The sequence below is a fragment of the Cynocephalus volans genome, chromosome 7 (assembly GCF_027409185.1).
Source record: "Cynocephalus volans isolate mCynVol1 chromosome 7, mCynVol1.pri, whole genome shotgun sequence".
Taxonomy (NCBI): domain Eukaryota; kingdom Metazoa; phylum Chordata; class Mammalia; order Dermoptera; family Cynocephalidae; genus Cynocephalus; species Cynocephalus volans.
This window is the reverse complement of record NC_084466.1, coordinates 124,328,720-124,350,101: the sequence shown is the minus strand read 5'-3', so window position 1 is coordinate 124,350,101 and position 21,382 is coordinate 124,328,720. Positions and strand designations below refer to the sequence as shown.

General features: G+C 41.1%; 1 protein-coding gene across 1 annotated transcript in view; it reads right to left on the bottom strand.

Annotated features, from left to right (window-relative positions):
- Positions 1–21,382, bottom strand: part of PLCE1 (phospholipase C epsilon 1) — a 272,101-nt gene that overhangs the window by 139,687 nt on the left and 111,032 nt on the right. The window contains exon 3 of the mRNA XM_063102561.1: positions 1,843–2,159. Within this exon, the coding sequence (XP_062958631.1) occupies positions 1,843–2,159 (317 nt within the window). The remainder of the gene's footprint in view (positions 1–1,842; positions 2,160–21,382) is intronic.

Here is a 21,382-nt window from a genome sequence, read left to right as displayed (position 1 = left end):
AAAATCCAAGTTTAATTTAAAATTAGATTTTAAAAGTTCTGGCAATTCACTTTTAAGTTCAGATCAAATTTGAAAAAAAAAAAAAAAAAAAAGGACAAGAATAGTGTCCTAAGGATGTAAGCGTGAATAGATCTGGAAGTTCAAAATAATTCATGAAATACAGTACAATCCACTAATAAAATCACTCAATTTATTGGTACTTTCATTTTCCACCCCATTTTTATCAGTAAGGAAAATCATGAACATCAGGAGATTTATTTTAAAAAAACAACTTTGGGGCAGTGTGGTTTGCAAGCTCTCTTGTGGACTCCAGAGAGTCTGCCTTACTCAGGTGGGGGTGGGACCAGGAGTCTGCAGTTTTAGCAGGCACCACTCCCCACATAAGCCTGATGCAGGTAAGAGGCAGGATTTAAAGCCCAGCCTCGGGCTATGTAGGTTTGAATCTCACAGTTGCCACCTACCTGTGTAACCCTGGGCAAATGACTTCATCTCCTCATACCTCAGTTTCCCTATTGGTAAAATGGGGCTAAAGACAATATCTGTCTTCCAAGGTTGTCATGAGGAGCAAAGAAATGGTACATGTAAGATGATGAGCACAACAGTGCTACATGAGTATCAGCTGTTCCTACGGATAACAGATCTCTCTGAGGGACAGTGTCCGGGGCATATCTGGACATGGACCACTTGAGCTCAGCCTCTAACATGTTCTGCATTCACTGGGACTTATCACGGTCACTGACATTGACAACCATCATCAGGATGTCATAAGGCAAGCTATGGAGGCTGCCAAGCGAGCTGCTATAGTTAGAAAGTATTTAAGTAACAAAGGCTCATCGATTCTCTGTCAATCAGAGTCATACAGGACCCAGAATGGGAGTATGCTCTTAGCATTTAGGTAGAGTTTACTAGATAACTAAAACAGGAAATTACTGTTTTTGTGGAGTTCAACCAAGCAACCACCAACAAACACACAGAATAAAATCTTGGGATTTAATATTCAAGGCAAAAAAAGTCTAAAACAAAAGGTAGAAAACTTTGGGTGTGGGATTACACTACGGAGAGAAAGTGCTCTTCAAGCCCAAGAGCATCATGCCTTGACCCCAGCACTGCACAGAGAACTGCCTCTCCTTCTTGTCCCTCATCCTTGCCCCAGGGCCACAGGGGTGTCAGCCACTGGCTCTTTACATCCCAGTTAATGCCTAGACCTTGTACAGTGGCTCCATTCTAAGAGTTCCCAGGCTCCAGTCACACCTCTCTGCTTGAGGACCGGCTGATGGTTTGGTCTCAGAGGCTTTAGAGTGACTTTCTGGGACTGAAGATCTCAGTGGGATGCAGAGAGGAGAGTAGGGTGATTCACTGTGCCTCAGTGAATTGCCCCATGGTTCCTCTTTCTCTCCTGACCCAGGTATCTTGGTTTAATTTTCTGCTGAGGAGGCCTGACAGTGGAAGAGGGTGTAAGCTAGACAGATGTGGCCAGGGATCATGTCATCAAAAGTCAAAATTGAAAAATCCTGTCTTAAAAGCACCTGTGGGAACAAGGTGGGGGGAAGGGAGAACTAGGGATTGAAAGTCTGGTTGTCCAAAGCAGAAGGACTGGTGGACTTGGGAATGATATGAAATGGAGATAAGATCAATTAGGCTTCAGGGCAGGTTGGGGTGCAGAAAGAGCCAGGATGACAATGTGGTGTCTATCTCATTGCCTGAAGAAAAGCAGCCATCGTGCAAGTGGCAGGACACAGAGGTAATGAGATATCAGTGACACACAAAGCTGAGAGGAGAAATATACTTAAAAATAATTTACTGACAATTCAAATACAAAAACATCCTAAAGTGGCTTCTTACCTCATTAAATCTCATCACAAGATCTTCAAGGGCATTGTGTTCTCCCTTCTGAGAGGTAAGAATCGATGCCGAGATGGATGCTTTGAGGCAGGGCAGGGACCTCTGGCATTCCGGAGTGCCCAAGTCCCGGGTTAAGAAGCAAAGGTAGTCAACTGGCAAGACCTTTCGGTAAATATTCTGCTCCTGCTCTGTCAGGATGCTGGCGACCTCCTCTGGGAACTGGATGAGGGGCTGCAGATCAAGCAGTTCCTTGCTGATCCCAGCTGAACTTGAAGGGAGGGTGTTAGAATTGGCCATAGAGCTGCCTGGTTGGCGTTCTGAAAAAGCAACAAAAGTCACGGTTACACCACGGTTGGTATCACCTACGACAGATATTTACTTGAGAGCCATTCAAAATCTCGTAGGTTGCTTAACCAAATCCCTTTCTGGGTGAACAGTTCTGTACTATGTTTCCTGTCATGGAGACCTTTCCTGTCTGTCCTCCTACCCGCTACAGAGGTGGGAAGTGGGATAGTTATCCATTTTCAGAAGCGGCATTAATCCGGCACATCATTCTCCAACCAGTTCACTCTGATTCTTTGCAGAGTATCATTTGCTTCCTGTTCTTCTTTGCTAACCATCAGAGTGAAAAGAAATGAGGGTGGGTGTGGGAATAGCTGATTGAAATCGAAGAGGAAAGAAGGCTGTTAGGGTGGGGTAGCACATACATGTACATTGCATGTAAACACACAGGAGACCTGAGGACCCTGGGACCCTCTGCACACAAGGGTTCAAAACTTCACGGTATACTCTGCCAACACTTCACTCTCAAAGACTTTGCTTTCACTGAGATCCACTTGGGGGTTTGCAAGAACCACCTACAAAAGTAAGGAACGAATAGGTAATAAGATGTATTTAAATGAATAAGTCTTATTCCTTGGTCCACAACTGGTAGCAAGAAGGTAGCAGAGGGATGCAGGCGAGAAAGCGGCAGGTGCGTTAGACAGATGTACCAAAGGGAGTGATTCCTAGGCTCAAAATGTTTGTCTTAGTTAAAAAATACCGTACATGCCTTCTCTTTATTTTGATACCCTCCCAGTCTGCCTCTTAACTTCCTGCCTATAACTCATTCATTCATTCACTCATTCATTCATTCAACAAACACTGAAAACCTATGATGAGCCCTACAAGTTTCCCAAAGTATGAACTTTGGAATACTGGTATTTGTAAGAAAAACCAGTTTTGTGGTCATCTAAGTGGGAAGAATGTCACATATTCACGTCACACATTCTTTCCCTGGAGATAAATGAGGCACACCAGTACATTGTCACAGGCCCTGAAGGGCCTTGCAGTAAAGAAACCCGTTTATGTTAGCATAACCCAGTGTTTCTCCAGAGCCACACTTTATATAACATCTACGACATCATTCCATGTGACTGGGGTTCTTAGGTCCAAACTGGTCTCGCGCTCCATCCAGTTCATGTCTTTTCCCTCCCTGCAGTCCCTTCCTCGTCTCATCTTCACACTTCTCACAGCGCTTCATGAGGGACCACAGTCTATTTGCTCAGAATCTTTCTTACATCTTTGCATTTTCTTAAATCACCCCAGGTGACCCCCTGCCACAATAAGTTCCACCTGTCTTCTGATGGCACCAGATTACTCACCACCTACCTGTCGTCCAGCCTGGACAATGGACAATAACAAAGTTCATAAGAATGACTTCCTTAACGTTCAGACCTCAGTATTCCTTGACTCTTTTTTTAAACTTCCATTGCAGAAAACTTTGGAATTATCACTCTAAACCGCTCCATCTCTGCATTGTTGACCTCTGAAGTCATCATCCCTAAATTTGATGTCCTTCCCTTCTACCCTCTCTAATAAACCTTCTCTGCCCTCAGCAAACTCCTAGGTCCTTGGCATTGGTCTGGTGCCACAGTCAGCATTTTTAAAAAATATATTTTATTTTATTTTAAGTGTTTTGTTTTGGTTTTATTGGTTATGAATATTCATGGGGTACAAAGCAAATTGTTGCCATTCGTGCCTAAGATGTGATGGCCAGATCCATACTGGCAGCATGTCCATTACCACAAATTGTGACTATAGCCCATGTCCCCCACCCAACTGTCCCCTCAACTATCCCCAACCTCCCTCCCCATCCCCCTTTCCCCACTCCACTTTGTATCCTTAGGTATTTTCTTTCCCTCTGCAAGTCCAAGCCCCACTGTGGTCTTTCTTTCCTTTCTTCTTTATCTCTTAGCTCCCACTTATGAGAGAGTATGTACGGTATTTATCCCTCCGTGCTTTGCTTATTTCACTTAACGTAAGTTTCTCCAAGCATTTTAACACAGTGCTGCCCTCTAAGGACTCCTCACAAGTCCCCTTGACTCTCCATGACATGCACTTCCCAATCCTCAATCCTGAGCAAGTTCAAACTAGCCATTTCCTTGGCTTCTGGACCGCTATATGATGACACTAACAATCAAGCTATTTAGTGATAGGGCCTTTGCTAATTCCTGTTACCTAACCTCCACCAGGCCCTCAGGGCAGCTTCAAACTTGACATGAAATGCATTTATTTTCCTCTTAGCAACTCACTGTCTTCTTTTCCTGTAGCTTTTTTCTATTCTTCCCAAAGTCCCACCCCACTTTTGTTTTCCTCACAGATGTCTGATCATTTCTTAACTTACTATCTGAGACAACTAAGGCCATGTGTCAGGAATGCCTTCAATTCAAATGCCACTATTTCTTCCATCTTCTTCTGCTTCTCTGAGAATGTCACATGCCTCCTCCTCTCCAAGGCCCACCTCGGCTTGTGATGAAATCTACTCTTGTCTTCTCCAGAACTTGCCTCACTGTTACCTCTACCTTCAATCCCTTTCTTTCCATTGACTTCTTTGCCTACAAAATTTTCAGTTTTCTTTTTCCTTAAAAACAAACAAATAAGACTTCCCTTCTCCCTTAAACTCCCAAGTCCTCTCTACCCTTCCCTTCATTATGTACCTTTTCTACAGGGTAGTCTACAGTCCCTGATTCCTTCCTCGGTAATTACGGTGACTGACCATATCTTCTGATCAAAATATCAGGCCACGTGGTTCGTCCAAATTAATAAACCAGTAAGGACATGGGACAGAAAAATGGAAACCATCTCCATCTTGGAAGATTCTAGTCTTTGATCACCATGTTGATAGGGCATCTCTGTTGATGGTCTAGGTTCTGATGTCACCTCGATTCATCCTCTCCTAAGCAGCCCTATCACCTTTGAAGCATAACTCAGGAAAAGTTCTTGATGGGATCTGCTATTTAATGAAGTGAGCTTGCTCCACTTTTGGAGGAAATACATTCAGTGACAATCTGAAAAAAATTGTGAAGAGAAAGCTTTAAAGTTTGAGCAATGTTTCTCTCCAGTGCTGCAAGTCCAAACTTGTATTAAACATGTTCCAGGCAAAGCTTTCTGTTTTGTCTTCCCTATAAAATTGATGGTATCCAAATGATCACTCCTCTTTGATTCTGAAAGGCAAGCAGGTGAGTAAGGAATTTATTCTAAGCATTTTCATCCATCTTTTGGACCAAACTACCAAAAATTTACTGCAGCAAAAAGTGGGGACTATCAAGTTATATTTGGTTCCTTCTAAGCTCATCTTCCAAAAAAAATTAAGGCAGATGCTCAAATATAGCCTACGTGTCCTCACTCTCCAATTTTCTGAATAGTTCAGAAAGTGAACAGATTTACTGATAATTGAGTCAGAATTTATCCTGATGACAGAAGCAGACTGCGGTTTCTGGATGCTGATAATTTATGTATAGTGGTATCAGCCACATATAGGAACTCTTCCCAGAGCAACCAACTCTAAGACGTGATGTTGGCAAAATAGAATAATTTAATCAGGCTCCCCTCACCTCAGGGCCAGTTGGGGGTGGTTCAATAAACAAATTGTGGGGGTGGGTGGGTGGAGCTGGTGCTCATCCATGGCACCACAGGTTTGGCTGGCGTCTGCCCCAGTGTGACCATGCTCTCCAACCTATGGCTCCAAGAACCTTTTGGCAGGTTACCTAGCTCATAGACCTGCATGTGAGGGGTCTGGTGACCCAGCCTGGGGTGTGAGGGGTCTGAGAACCCAGCCTGGCATGTGAAGGGTTTGTGACCCAGTCTGTGAATGGGCTTGAGGGGCCTGTGAGCTCCAGACCCAGCCCTAGCTCGACAATTGGCCCAGTTGGCAGGATTATGGGCAGGTAAAAGACCCTGAGTGTGACAACTGGCATAGTCGGCAGGATGCCAACACTGGCTGTAGTACCACACATGATTTCAAAGTGTAGTAGTCTGCAGAGGAAATCAAAGTAATACCTGAATCTTATGAAAGAGCCACTTTTCAAATATGCAAAAATATAGATAATGTAATACAATATGTAAATAAAATAAAATGTTATATTGGAAACTGCAACACATCTTGAGATATAAATCACATGCTGTTGCTATGAATGGCACATCTAGTGACTGGTGGGAAAGAGCAATATAGGAGACATAAAAAAATTGAATAAAAGAAGGGAAAGAAGCCTGTTGAGTGCAGCCCTAATAAATCTAGTGGCCACATGTGTCTCAGTAAAAGCATGACATCACACTCAAAGGAAACACAAATCTAATGCTAGAAACCTTGAAACATAATGCAGACCTTTATTGTAGGTTTCCTTAAAGCAGGGATTTGATATCATGTGCCACAAAGAAACATCCCAGAAGCCTTCTTGGGACATAATTTTCTGTCCCCTAAGCTCCGCACTTTTAGCAGTTCTTAAAAATATTCCCCACTTTCTCTCCTCCTTGCTGAGCTCTCCTTATTATCTCCTCCAATCCCTTCACAAGCCACACTGCCCCAGCACTCGGCTGTCAGTCACCCCCAGGCCTTCCTCTGTACAACATGGGCCTCTCAGTGATGGACTAAAGACCTCATAGCTCTGTGACCCCTGATCCTTCCTCATGATCTGTGGAGCAAAGTCCATAAAGCCCACCAGGCACTGTACCTCTTCTCTTGTGAAAGCATTTTCAGAAAATTTCTGGTGAATCAAATAATCCACTTCATTTACAGTCACTGCTTGTTCTCAGCCCCATGTTCCTCCATTAATAGTTATTCTACAGCAGAATATCTATATCTCTAGATACTGTCACAGCCTAGAAATAGACCATGAGATGTGGTAACTTCAAATTCTGATTCTCTGCTTAAATAAAAGCTTCCTGTACTAAGTGCTTTATATGGATTAATTCAGGAGATAGAAAGTATTATTATCCATATTTTATTCATGAGAGAACTAAGGCTCACATAAGGTCACATAAGAAGTGAGTCAAAGAGCTGAGAGGTGAGCAGCGTCTGACTCCAGAGCTCGTGTTTCTGATTACTCAGGATATTTACATGTGGGCATTCTGGTTTATAGATACATCTCAAGTGGTTTTAGTTAGTATAAGTCAATTCCTTGTGCTTATTTACTTGCAGTGATATAATAAAATGACTTCTTCACACTCCACAGGTAAGGATTTGGCCCAGAGGGCAGACAGTTCCTTTCCTTAGTCAGCCTGGAACCACCACCACAACCACTACATCACAACTACATGATAACATGGCATGCAAAAACTCAGAAGTGCCCTCTCCTTTTCTTCCTATGAGCTCATAAAATGTTCCCATGCTTTACATCAGTGTTTTCCAAAGTGTGTTACACTGAACTTATGCAAAGTATGGTTCCCTCGTTAACAATTTAGGGAAATACTGATTTGAACAAATTTAAACAGGCTTTCCTCCCCCCTACCCTTTTTAAACCACAGGACTTCTCAAAGCCTTTAATAATTCCCACAAGGGGAATATAATATCCTAGCACACAGTGGCCCTCCTTAACCTTGTTGTCTGTCTTTATATCATTTATGTGGGAATTACAGTCCCTTCAAATGTTTCTCATCACACTCAGCAATTCTGCGTGGGGAAAATGGTGCCTAAGCAGTTTGTGAGGTTGATGGTTCCAAGAAGGCTTAGTCCACCATGTTGCCGGAATCACATGTAAAGATCTAAGGGTGGGGGCTGGCTAGGTAGCTAAGTTGATTAACCCTGTACCTGCCAGCCACCAAAAACAAAACAAACAAACAAAAAGATCTAAGGACAACAGACCAGTGACTTATTTAGGAAACTGTAAGTTACTCCCCATGGTTGAAGCCTATATTAAGACAGAGTATCACTGTAGAAAACCAGGAAGAAAGCTTTATTTTCCAAAAGGTGCTAGAGAACAGAGGTGGCTCATGAAAAAAGAAAGGCAGAGGGGGTTGGTGGGAGGATCAAAACACATATGCATCCCAGATTTTTGAGTCTTGTGGTGGATCTAGTCATGGCCTCACCTCAAGGGAGGGGAATAACAGGCCAAGTCTTCCCTGGAGGGATGCTGCCCTAAGAAGCTGGAGCATCCCCACAGAGTCCTCCTGCCATCCCATAAAGCCCTCCTCTCCTTTTCTTCCTTCCTTCCTTCCTTCCTTCCTGGTGATCACCAGCCCCTGACCTTGTCTATATGTTGCCATTCCCAAGGGCTGTCCACAAATTGCATAGCCCAGATATACCCATTTAGGGCCAGGGGCTAAGCCTCTAAACTTGCTGAGGATTTTCTTTAATAACTGATCACCTAATGCCCTGAATTGCCTTTGGGGAACCCCTTCCCCCAAGGTAAGCACTTTAAAAAAAAAAAAAAAAACTTTTTCAGGTCTTCATTCCACCCAAGAGCCTTGGGCTTGGTCTAGAGTCCAGCAATATCTGCCATTGCCCATTTATTGCTCGTTTTGATTTTTGGTCCCTATCACTAGTAAAAGCCACAACAAAAAAAGAAAACTACCTAATGAACATATACATGAAAATCTTCAACAAAATACTAGTGAGCCAAATCCAACACATTAAAAAGATCATTCACCACAATCCAGTGGGATTCAATTCATCCCAGGGAATGCAATGTAAGGAAATCAACAGATACATTGCATCAACATAATAAAGGGAAAAAAAAATGATCTTTTCAATAGATGCAGAAAAAGCATTTGATAAAATCCAGCACCCCCTTAAGATAAAAACAAATTAGGTAAAGAAGGAATGTACATCAACACAATAAAGGCCATATACAACAAACACACAGCAAATGTCATACTGAATGGAAAAAATTTGAAGGCTTTTCCTCTAAGATCTGGAACTACAGAAAATTGCCCACTTTCCCCACTCTTATTTAACAGAGTATTGGAAGTTCTAGCCAGAGCAATACAGCAAGAGAAAACAATAAAGGCATCCAAATTGGAAAGGAGGAAGTCAAACTATCCCTATTTGTACATGACATGATCACATACATAGAAAACCCTAAAGACCACCAAAAAATTACTAGAACTAACTAATGAATTCAGTAAAATGGCAGGATACAAAATCAACATACAAAAATCAATAGCATTCCTATATGCCAATATTGAATATCTGAAGAAGAAATCAAGAAAGCAATCCCATTCATTATAGCTACCAAAATAATGAAATAATTAGGAGTAAATTTAACCAAGGAGGTGAAAGATCTCTACAATGAAAACTATAAAACATTGGTGAAAGAAATTGAAGGTGACACAAATAGATGGAAAAATATTCCATATTCATGGATTGGAAGAGTTGGTATCACCAAAATGTCCATACTACCCAAAGCAATCTACACATTTAGTACAATCCCTATCAAAATACCAGTAACATTCTTAACAGAAATAGAAAAAAAAAATCTTAAAATATGTATGGAATCCATATAGCTAAAGCAATCTTGAACATAAGGAACAAAGTGGGGGGCATCAAACTACTTCAAAATATATTATAAAGCTGTAAATGATAAGCCAAACAGCATGGTACTGGCATAAAGAGACACATAGGCCAATGGAATGGAATAGAGACCCCAGAAATAAACCCACTCACTTGCAGCCAACTGATTTTTGACAAAGGTGCCAAGAATATACACAGGAGAGAGGACAGTCTCTTCAATAAATGGTGCTGGGAAAACTGGATATCCGCAGGCAGAAGATTGAAACTTGGCCCCTATCTCTCACGATACACAAAACTCAACTCAAAATAAGTTAAGACTTATATTTAAGACCCCAAACTATGAAACTACTAGAAGGAAAAATAGGAGAAACACTACATGAAATTGGAGTGGGCAGCACTTTTTAAAACAAAACTACAAAGGCACAGGCAACTGATGCAAAAATACACAAATGGGACTACTTCAAACTAAAAAGCTTCTGCACAGCAAGGGATACTATCAACAAAGTGAAGAGACAACCCACAGAATGAGAGAAAGTGTTTACAAACTACACATCAGACCGGGGCTAATATCCAGAATATGTTAGGAACTCAAACAACTTGAAGCAAAAAAAAACAAATAACCTAATTAAAAAATGGGCAAAGGACTTGAAAAGACATTTCTCAAAAAAGACATACAGATGGCCAACATGAAAAAATGCTCAAAATCACTAATCATCAGGGAAATGCAAATTAAAAACACAGTGAGATATTATCTCACCCTAGTTAAAATGGCTGTTATAAACAAGACAGAAAATAACAAATGCTGATGAGGCTGTGGAGAAAGGGGAACTCTCATACATGTTGTTGTTGGGAATGTAAATTAATGCAGCCATTATGGAAATCAGTATGGAAGTTCCTCAAAAAACTAAAAATAGACCTACCTTACAACCCAGCTATTTCACCACTGGGTATATACCCAAAGGAAATGAAATCAATATATGGACCTGCACTCCCATATTCATGGCAACACTATTCACAATAGCCAAGATATGGAATCAACCTGAATGCCCATCAATGGATGAATGGATAAAAAACTGTGGTATATGTACACAATGGAATACAATTCAGCTGTTAAAAAAATTCCTGTCATTTGCAGCAACATGTATGGAACTGAAGACCATCATGTTGAATGAAGTAAGCCAGGCACAGAAAGACACATACTGCATGATCTCACTCATATGTGGAATCTAAAAAAAAAAAGGTTCTCATAGAAATAGAAAGTAGAATAATGGTTACTAGAGGCTGGGAAGGAAGGAAAGAGGGTCAGGGGCAGAAGTGGAGTGGGGAAGTGGTAGATTAATGGGTACAAAATTCAGGTAGATAGGAAGAATAAATTCTAGTGTTCTAGGCTGACTAGAGCTAATAATATTATATTGAAGATTTTTAAATGGCTAGAAAAGAGGATCTTGACTGTAATCACCACAAAGAAATGCTAAATGTTCAGAAAATGGATATGCTATCTACCCTAAGTGAATCAATGTACAGTATATACATGAATTGAAACAACACATGGTACCCCACAAATATGTACAATTATATATTTTTTAAAAAGTAAAAGCATTTGGTCTTTCTTGCTATGCCTCATATAAAAATCTAGAGTTTACAAAATGATCTTACATAATCTGTGCATAATGTGAGGGAGTCATGACAGGTAGGCATTGCTAATCATTTTTCTAAAGCTTGAGTTAAGTTGTTACATGACTTGCCCAGGAATCCAGCTAGTGAGTGGTCAGCCCTGGAATTGGCAAAAGCTGAGAAAGAACTTGCAAATTCTGACTCCTGGCCTAGTAATCTGTGTTAATCCAAGCTGTACCTGAGTTATCTTGGGCATGCTCAGTGTCCAGAGGGTGGCCTTATTAGCTGCCAATATATCTGAATGGGTTTCAGAAATGCTAAGTAGGAATTCATTCATTCATTTATTGAGCCTACTATGTGTCAGGCTTTGTTTCAGGCTATACTGACATTGGGATTTAGTGAACAAGAACAGATCCCTGTTCATATAGAGCATCCTAGGAGAGGATTCAGATAAACCGTAAACATAATAAATAAGTAAGAAGGCTTGTTGGAAGATGATAAAAGTGCTATGATGAAAATCAGCAGAGGGATCCGGAATGTGGGTGGGGAAGGTATAGTGTTACATAGCATATATTAACTAGAATGTTAGTGATTTCCTCAAGTGTTTCCGCAAAAGTGGTCAAAACTTTACCCTCCAGTATGCCCTTGGCTTGGTCATCCTCACCTTCTAGCATCTCCACAACAGCTATTCACCTAGCTCTTTCTCCTCACCATTTATTAGCCCTTTGCATTAAGTAACACAATTCATTTTCACAAAGAACCCTGTAAGGCAGTGTGATTATCCCCATTCTATAGATGATAAAACAGAGGTCAGAAATGCTAAGCAATTTGCCAAAAGACACCCTGCTACTGAGAGATGGAGCTGGAATTTAAATCCAGCTCTGACTCCAAAAATCTCCCCTCTGCTACACTCAGCATTTTGAGGGATCTTCTGCAGAGGAACAGCATTCCCCCGATTTCCCGCTGAGCCTGTCTCTGTCTCTCTGTTACACACACACAGCACTTTCTTCTCCTGGTAGGGAGTGAGGTTGGAGAGTTAGGTTGGAGAGTTCTGTACATAGAAATCTGACTTCAAAAGGCATCCCCTCCCTAAGCCAGCCGTGCAACCATCTGATCATAACTTTAAATTATGCAAAACCTGGGAGAATCTGTCACGTGGCTCTGCTTCTGAAACTTTATCTTTCACTCCCATTCTCTGTGTGTGGTGGTGAAATGAACACAAGCTTTCTTGAAGGGCAAACCAAAATTTTAAGCATACATGGCTTTTGCCCTAGCGATACCAGTTCTAGGATTTTATCCAACTGAAACTGTTGCAAAAATATAGACAAAGTGAAGTAAATTCATATGTACTGAAATTGAAATTTTTTCACGATAAATTCAGGTAAAAAAAAGCCAGCTGAGAACAGTGGAATATAATTCTATTTCTATTAGGGAAAAAGAATTTTATAAGTGTAGGTATATGTGTACATACTGTGGTTTGAATGTCCCCCCAAGCTCATGTGGAACTTAATCCCCAATATGATATTTGAAAAGTGGGGCCTTTAAGAGGTGATTGGATATTGGTTGTGAGAACTATGCCCTCGGGAATGGATTAATCTATTCAAGGATTAATGAGTTCATGGTTTAAAGGGTTATCAGGAAGGAGACTGGGGGCTTTGTAAAGAGAGCAATTGAGACATTAAAAAATGCTCTTCCCCCTCCTCACCGTGTGATACCCTGGGTCACCATGGTACTCTGCAGAGAGTCCCCACCAAGAAGGCCCTCACCAGTTGTGCTCCCTGGGCCTAGGACATCCCAGCTTCCCAAACTGTAAGAAATAAATTTTGTTTCTTTATACATTACCCCATTTCAGGTATTCGTTTTTAAGCAACAGAAAACGAATACAGTCCAGTACACACCAAACTAATAATAGTGTTTACATATTACACAGTTCTTTTTTGATTATTTTGCAGTGCACATATAACAGCATTTTAAAAGATAGATCAGAATGATATCTGAAAAGTTCATCTAGAGAACAAAATCTCAGTCAGTATTTGGACCATTCAGACTTATTTCCAATAAATACTGTAATAAATTTTTTTTAAGTTACTTCAAGTTACAATTAGGGAAGAAAGCAGGAATAACTTATTGGATCTACTCTATCCATTTTCCTTTGACTTGAATTAACTTTGTAGACAGTCTTTTTTTTTTATGTTAAGCATTTGATTCTCAATTGCACATTTAACAGTCCTTCAGTGGTGCAACTCCAATTACATAAAATAAGATAGAGAGAGAAGGACATTGATTTCTTTTTATAAAAGTTCAGAGTTGGCTCAAAAACATGAAATCTCAGACAGAGCTGAAAATTGCTTTTAACAGGGAAGTCATGGATTTAGAAAAAGATTAATTAATTGGTGATTTTCTTCTCATTATCTGTTATTGGCTTTCAAAGTAACCAAATCAGTCTTGCAACAAACACATCTGGCTTGTCTTCAATATCACATGAAAAAGATGAGTTCACAAAATCAATGAAGCATATTATTTCTAAGTCAGTACTTAGAAAAAAAATTATGTCTAAACTGACAGTTAAGACATGTGCACATAAAACACTCCACTGGACTAACAAGCCTCAGAGCAGAAAACATCTGAGAGAGTTCTCATTAATAAAAAACAGTTTTTGCCCCCTGATTTCCAAAGAAATATGCAATCACTGTGAAAATGTAGGAAATATAAAGAAGTATAAAGAAGAAATTTAAAACCAATAACTCCATACTCAGAGATAATCATTGCTAATGTTTTTGTTGTAGCATTGTTTTGTTGTAACACTGTTTTTTCTATAAATACACACAATAGTTAGAAAACTAGAATCAGAGAAAACTTTTTTCTAACTTCAAAAAATGACTCTACAGTGCACATTTCCCCAACTCTAATACTAGTCTTGTAATATTTGATTTTTAATGGTTCTTTAACGTTATCACAGTTTAGTGATAAACAATCTTGTAAATATATCTTTATTTGTGCTTCTTATGTTATATAATAACACTGATAGAGAGAAAAATCCCCTACCCACATTGGGAAGTTTCCAGGGAGCAATATGTTCCCATGTTTTCTTTTTACAGCACATTAACCATTTTATCAGTATCTCTCACTGATGACTTATCTATTTCTGATTACACTGGGTAAAAAAAATTAATTGAGCTAAAATTCATGTAAGTTGTAATAATGTCTTGTCCTGTATAGGGGGAAATGGTATTACCGACTCGAAGTAAAGAGGAGAGGAACTCTGGAGTGTTACTGGTGACAATCTGATGCCCTTTTACCCAGCAGCACTGTCCTGAGGGATGGCCGACCTGGCAGCGAGTTCTGGAAACGAGCCCAAGCAGGTCACCTGAGCTCCAGAGTCCGAACTGTGTAAGCTATTTAAACATACACTAATTACCCTGAAGGAATTCTGTGTCTCTGTCTTATAATTATAACAATCAATAACAATAATCATAAATAAATTATAATATTATTAAACAATATACAATAACCACCTCAGTACAGATGGTCCCCAGCTTACAATGGTTTGACTTATGATTTTTGACTTTATGATGGTGCAAAAATGATCCACATTTGGTAAAACCTGCACTTTGAGTACCCATCCAACCATTCTGTTTTTCACTTTCAGTACAGTACTCAATAAATTACATGAGATACCCAACACTTTCATATAAAACAAGCTTTGTGTTGGATGATTTTGCCCAACTGTAGGCTGATGTGAGTTTTCTGAGCAGGTTTAAGGCAGGATAGGTTAAGCTGTGATGTTCGATAGGTTAGGTGTATTATATGCATTTTCAACTTATGATATTTTCAGCTTAACAATGGGTTCATTGGCATGTAGCCCTCTGTAAGTTGAGAAGCATCTGTGCCTACTATGTGCCAGGAATTGCTCTAGGGTCTCTACAGTGATCGCACTCAATGTTCACAACCGTTCTAGACGGATAACATAGCACTCTATGCTATTTTTCCTCCCATTAGCAGATGGGGCACAGGTTAGGGAACTTGCTCATACTGAGATTAGTGATGATGGAACCAGTGCCACATCAGTGTGACACCCAGTGTCACCCAATCACCACCCTACACTGACTGGAACGTTTTCTTCCTTTTAGTCTCTATATGCAACTGACAATCAGACATTCCTCGGCGACAGGTAAAGGAGGCAGAACTCAGGCCAAATGCTTGAGCTGGAAGGAACTATAGGGGATAGTTGAGACAATTTTTCCACACTTCACAGATGAGAAAACCATGCCTCTGAGAGGTCAAGCTTCTTGTCCAAAGTCACAGAACTGACTGGTGGCAAGGGACTCAAGACCCCCGACCCCTGTCCAGGGCCCTCTCCACTCCACTGCCTCCCTTACCTGGCGTGCTTAGAATCTCAGGTGCAGTAAGCTCCTGGGGGAAGCTCCTCCAGAGGTGAAAACAGTGAAAAGGAGAGAAAAAACCCATGGTGATGAGTGAGGTCTTGGAAGTCACAGAGATGTGGGGTCACAGCCCAGCTCCATCAGTGACTTGCAGTATGACCGTGGGTGTCATAGTCCAAACAACTATGTCATGGCAATGACGGGAAATTAAAATGAGAAAATGCATGTAAATGTTCACTGCATATTCAGCTCTCAGTAGTCAGCTATTTTATCACCATTGTTAATTCATCATTTGAAAGAGGAAGAGGACCTCTAGGGCCTTTCATCTTAGAGGCCAGATGGGGAGACTCAGTCATATATCAAACCATTTCAGGCTATGGATACCTCTGCTTTGTTTTGAAAACTGGCAACTTGGACCCTCTAGTGTGGTGCCCACCATAATCAAACAATTTTTTTAAAAGATCCCAAGTGATACCTCATTTATTCATATAAAAAAAGGCTGTATCGTCTTGCCACACATAGTAACGAATTCCCTAATTTTAAAAAAGTCCCCCCTCCCCAACTAAAACTGCTATTCTTAGCTCTGCAGCTCTTCCCTCTATGAAGAGAACATTCTTGACATACTAAAAATATATACCCGTACATTTGGTCTCTGTTCCTGGTTCCTGGCACAGAGTTCCTAAAACCCTCATAGTTTCCAGAGTAACAGCGAGCAACTTCTGTTCTAATGTTTGGTCTTCGACCCCGGTTCCTGACACAAAGTTCCTAAGCCCCTGAGAGTCTCCTGGGTGACAGAAGTGTCTTTTGTTCTAACGAGGTGACTCTTGGTGGGCTCCTTGATAGTTTCAGGACGGGGGGTGGTCACCAGAAACACCAAGCCACGATTGGAAGCTTGGACTTTCAGCCTCACCCTCTGTCCTTTGGGGAGAGAAGGGCTGAAGATTGAGTTAATAATGGATCATGCCCATGTGACAAAGCCTCCACAAAAATCCCTAACCTTTGGGGTTCATAGAGCTTCTGGGCTGATGAAGACATGGAGGTGCTAAGAAGGTGTTACACCCAGAGAGGGCATGGAAGCTCCAAACCCCTTTCCCCCTACTTTGCTCTAGAACCTATTCATCTGGCTGTTCAATTGCATCCTTTATAATAAACTAGTAACATAGGTGAAGTGTTTCCCTGAGTTCTGTGAGCCATGACAGCAAATCACCAAACCTAAGGAGGGGTCATGGGAACCCCCAAATTGTTGTCAATTTGGTCAGAAGTACCACAGGCCCAGGACTGTGACCGGTGTCTGATGTGGGGGCAGTCTTGTGGGACAGAGCCCTTAACCTGTGGGGTCTACACTAGCTTCATGCAGAAAGTGTCAGAATTGGATAACAGGACACCCAATTGGTGTCAGGACAGTTGAAAAATTGGTTGTTGGTGCAGAAAAATCCCACATATTTGGTGTCAGAAGTGTCATGAGTATAGAGGAAACAGTTTTTTCTTTTAATATCCATTTCTTTTCTAGCTTACTATCAGCAAACCCCATCAAGATGTCAGAGCAGTCTTGGAGTTAAATTCTTTCATGTTAAACTATTGCTGAGCTATTTATGTCGATTCTTTTTTTAAGTTGAGATATAATTCACGTACTATAAAATGTACTTTTAAAAGTATACAATTTAGGGCCAGCCGCGTGACTCACTCGGGAGAGTGCGGCACTGGGAGCGCCGAGGCTGCGGGTTCGGATTCTATAATAGGGATGGCCGGTGCGCTCACTGGCTGAGCGTGGTGCAGACAACACCGAGCCAGGGGTTACACTCCCCTTACTGGTCAGAGAAAAAAAAAAGTATACAATTTAGTGCGTTTTAGTATATTCAATATATTAGTATATTTAGCATATACAGAGTTGTGTAACCATCACCATAATCAATTTTGGAACATGTTCATCACCCCCAAAAATGTATAACCCAGTACATGTTAGCCATCACTCCAGACCCCTATGCCCCCTTCACATCAGCCCCTGACAACCACTAGTCTACTTTCTAACTCTATGGATTTGCCTATTCTGGACATTGCATATAATGGGATCATAGAATATGTGGACTTATGTGTCTAGGTTCTTTCACTTAGCATAATGGTTTCGAGGTTTATCAATGTTGTAACATCAGTCGGTAATTCATTTCTTTTTATGACTGAATAATATTCCATTGTATGTATATACCACATTTTGTTTATTTATTGATCAGCTGGTGAACATTTGGGTTATTTACATTTTTTGGCTATTATGAATATGATGTTATAAACATTTGGGTAAAAATTTTTGTGTGAACATGTTTTGATTTCTCTTGGGTATATGCCCAAGAGATTGGATTGCTGGATAATATGGTAACTGTATGTTTAGCATTTTGAGGATGCTCAAATTGTTTCCTACACTGGTTGCACCAATTTATATCCCCATCAACAACGTATAGGGCTCCAATTTTTCCACATCCTTGTCAACACTTTGGGAATAAAGTATCTTATTATGGTTTTGATTTGCATAACTGTTTGTATATCTTCTTTAGAGGAATGTTTATTCAAGTCCTTTGCCCATTTTTGAATTGGGTTATTTGGCTTTTTAGTTGTTGAGTTTTAGTTCTCTATATATTCTAGGTATTAATTTCTTATTATATATGTGTTTGCAAATATTTTCTCCCATTCTGTGGGCTGCCTTTTTACTCTGTTGATAGTGTCCTTTGATGCCAAAAAAAGGTTTCATTTTGATGAAGTCCAATTTATCTATTTTTTCTTTTGTTGCTTGTGCCTTTGGCGTTATATCCAAGAAATCACAGCCAGATTCAATGTCATGAAGATTTTCCCCTATATTTCCTTCTAAGAGTTTTATAGTTTTAGGTCTTTGAACAATTTCGAGTTCATTTTTATATACAGTGTAATGTAAGGGTACGATTTCATTCTTTTGCATGTGGATACCCAGTTTGCTCAGCACTGTTTATTAAAAAGACTGTTTCTTCCCCAGTGAATGATCTTGGCATCCCTATTAAAAATTGTTTGACCATATATGTGAAGGTTCTGGGCTCTCTATTCTATTCCATTGGTCTATATGTCTGTCTTTATGCCAGTATCACAATGTTTTGATTACTGTAGGTTTGTAATACATTTTGAAATCAGAAATCTTCTTTTTAAAATTTCTTCTGGCTATTCTGAGTCCCTTAAAATTGCATATGAATTTTAGGATCAATTTATTAACTTCTGCAAAAAAGACAGCTGCAATATTGATAGAGATTGCATTGAATCTCTAGATCGCTTGGCAGGGGTATGGCTATCTTAACAAAATTAAGTCTTCCAATCCATGAGCATAGAATGTCTATTTATTTAGGTCTTTTAAATTTTCTTTCAGTCCGACAGCAGGGGCGAAAGCAGAAGCAGCTGAAAGTCCTGTTTTGGCCTTGGGTTCCGAATCCTAGGGCCCTATCTACCAGTAGAATCAGGCAAAGAGACGCCTGCGAGTGTGAGAGGGAGGAAATTCAATCCCCAAAGAAAAGAGCTAGTGGGCAGGCAGCTGCGGGGCAGAACTGGAGTGTGCAGGGACTCTAGAGGCCGGTTCTGTCAGTGCCGCTCTCCTTGAGGCCATGGTGCAGGTGGAGCTCAAAGCGATCTTCAGGTTGGAACACACACCAAGGCTTGGTTTATTGCTGGAATCTTTTTGCTGTTGACTATACCCATATAACTGTGGGTGACATTGCAAAACAGTACATTACACACACCTGAACTACAAAAACCAATAATAATGAATCTTTGGATGGTACCTGTATTAGTCCATTTTGTGTTGCTATAACAGAATACCTGAGACTGGGTAATTTATAAAGAAAGAGGTTTATTTGGCTTACGATTCTGGGACAGCTGCATCTGGCACAGACCTCAGGCTGCTTCTACTCATGGCAGAAAGTGGCAGGCAGCTGGTGGGTACGAGCAGATGACATGGTGAGGGGAAGCAAGAGAGAGAGAGAGAGAGAGAGAGAAAGACAGACTCTCCGCTTCTGTCAAAGCCCTCAGAACCACACCCCTGACCACCGTTTTTAATCCATTCACTACTGCAGGGTCCTACAATCTAATCACCTCTTCAAGGTCCCACCCTTCAATTACCATAATAGGATTTCCTGCCCTCTTAACAGTCACAGTGGGAGCCAAGTTTCTAATATGTAAAACTTGGGGGACACAATACCAGCTTCAGTGAGTTTTGGGGGGACATAATTCAATCTACTAAAGTTCCCATATACTGTTTCAATAGTTGGTAGTTTTGAAATACACCAGCATTGCAATATATGTGGATTCCTGCAGAGAATGCTATGAAACTTATGTCATTGACAACTATGGGATTCCGTGCCAATTATCTAACTAACTGGTATCCAAATCTGGTATTAACTCTTAAAACCAAAGATCAGCAGAAACACTTCTGTCCTTTATGTTGCTGTCCACCATAGCCTATGGGAAAAGTATTGCTGTTTAGGTGTAAACTGGGTGTACTGCAGCATACAGTTGTCAGACCACTCACCACCATCATTGCTTTAATCTGTGAGCTGGTCAGTATATATGATGAAGGAAACAGCTTTTCAAATGCTTGGACTTATTTGGTTATAATAAACAATATGGGACCTTCCAATCAAAATGGCAGAATAGACAGTCCCCGGTGTCATCCTCTCCCACAATCAACCAATTTACAACTATTAAAAAGCAACAACAGCCAAGCTGGGGCTGCTAGAGCTCAGGAGAAGAGGAGAAGAGACTTACAGAGTGCATGAAGGTGGGAGAAGCCACGATGAGAGAAAGAAAATATTGCTCCTACCATTTTGAATCTTGACTGCTTCAAGTCTGGAGCTGGTGAGTTCATGGAATAAGAGGTGGCAAAAGTTGCTGCTGCGCCCTTTGTATGAAGTTTCTTGGAGACTACAGGGGAGAAGAGGGCCTTGGTAGCCCCCAGGCCAGCAAGACAACTAACAGGGTTCCCATGGACCCATGTAGGAGCAAGGAGCCACAGACAACTGCAAAAAGGAGCCACCCAGAGGCCAGTGAGTCATCACAAAGGAACAGCACATGGCCTATCCCATGGGAAATGTTTGGTGTACAGGGAGTGGGGGAGACAGGTCCATTGGCAGAACACTGGGCACAGCATAGAGAGATGATCTGCCCTCCAATTGGCGTAGGACCACTCAGTGGAGACTGGTCAGGAATACAGAACTGCAGGGAGTGCAGTTTGCTGAAAAGATTCAGGCCCAAACTGGTTTCCACACAAGGCAGTGTACCGGACCTCACAAGACCAGGAAATGCTTGCAGGTCAACCATTAAAACCTGGGTTGCACAAAAAGCCTTCCCCAGACTCAGCAGCAAAGCAACAATTTAGCACAACTACAGAGTTCAAGTGCTGGTCCCCACAGGAAGTTCCCCCATTTTAGAAGTAAGCAAAGGACAACAAATTTGTTCCAGTGCAGAGTTTAAGTGGTGGGAATAGTGAATAATCCAACACAGAATTGAAAGAAAAAACAAAAACCCCACAGATCAGAGACAGAGTTCTGATATTAACCAGTAAAGGTCTAATACCACCAAAGAATGCCTATAAAACCTAGAAGGACCAGAAGCACCCCAGGCTCCCAAGCTGGGGTGGGGGAAGGGCTGAGGGCCTCAGCCATGCCCCCTGACATCTGCATCCAGCCCAATGACGACCAGCAGGCTGCCACCAGAAGTGCCCCAGGCTCTCGAGCCAGGGTTGGGTGGGGGGTGCTGAGTGCCTCTGCCATGC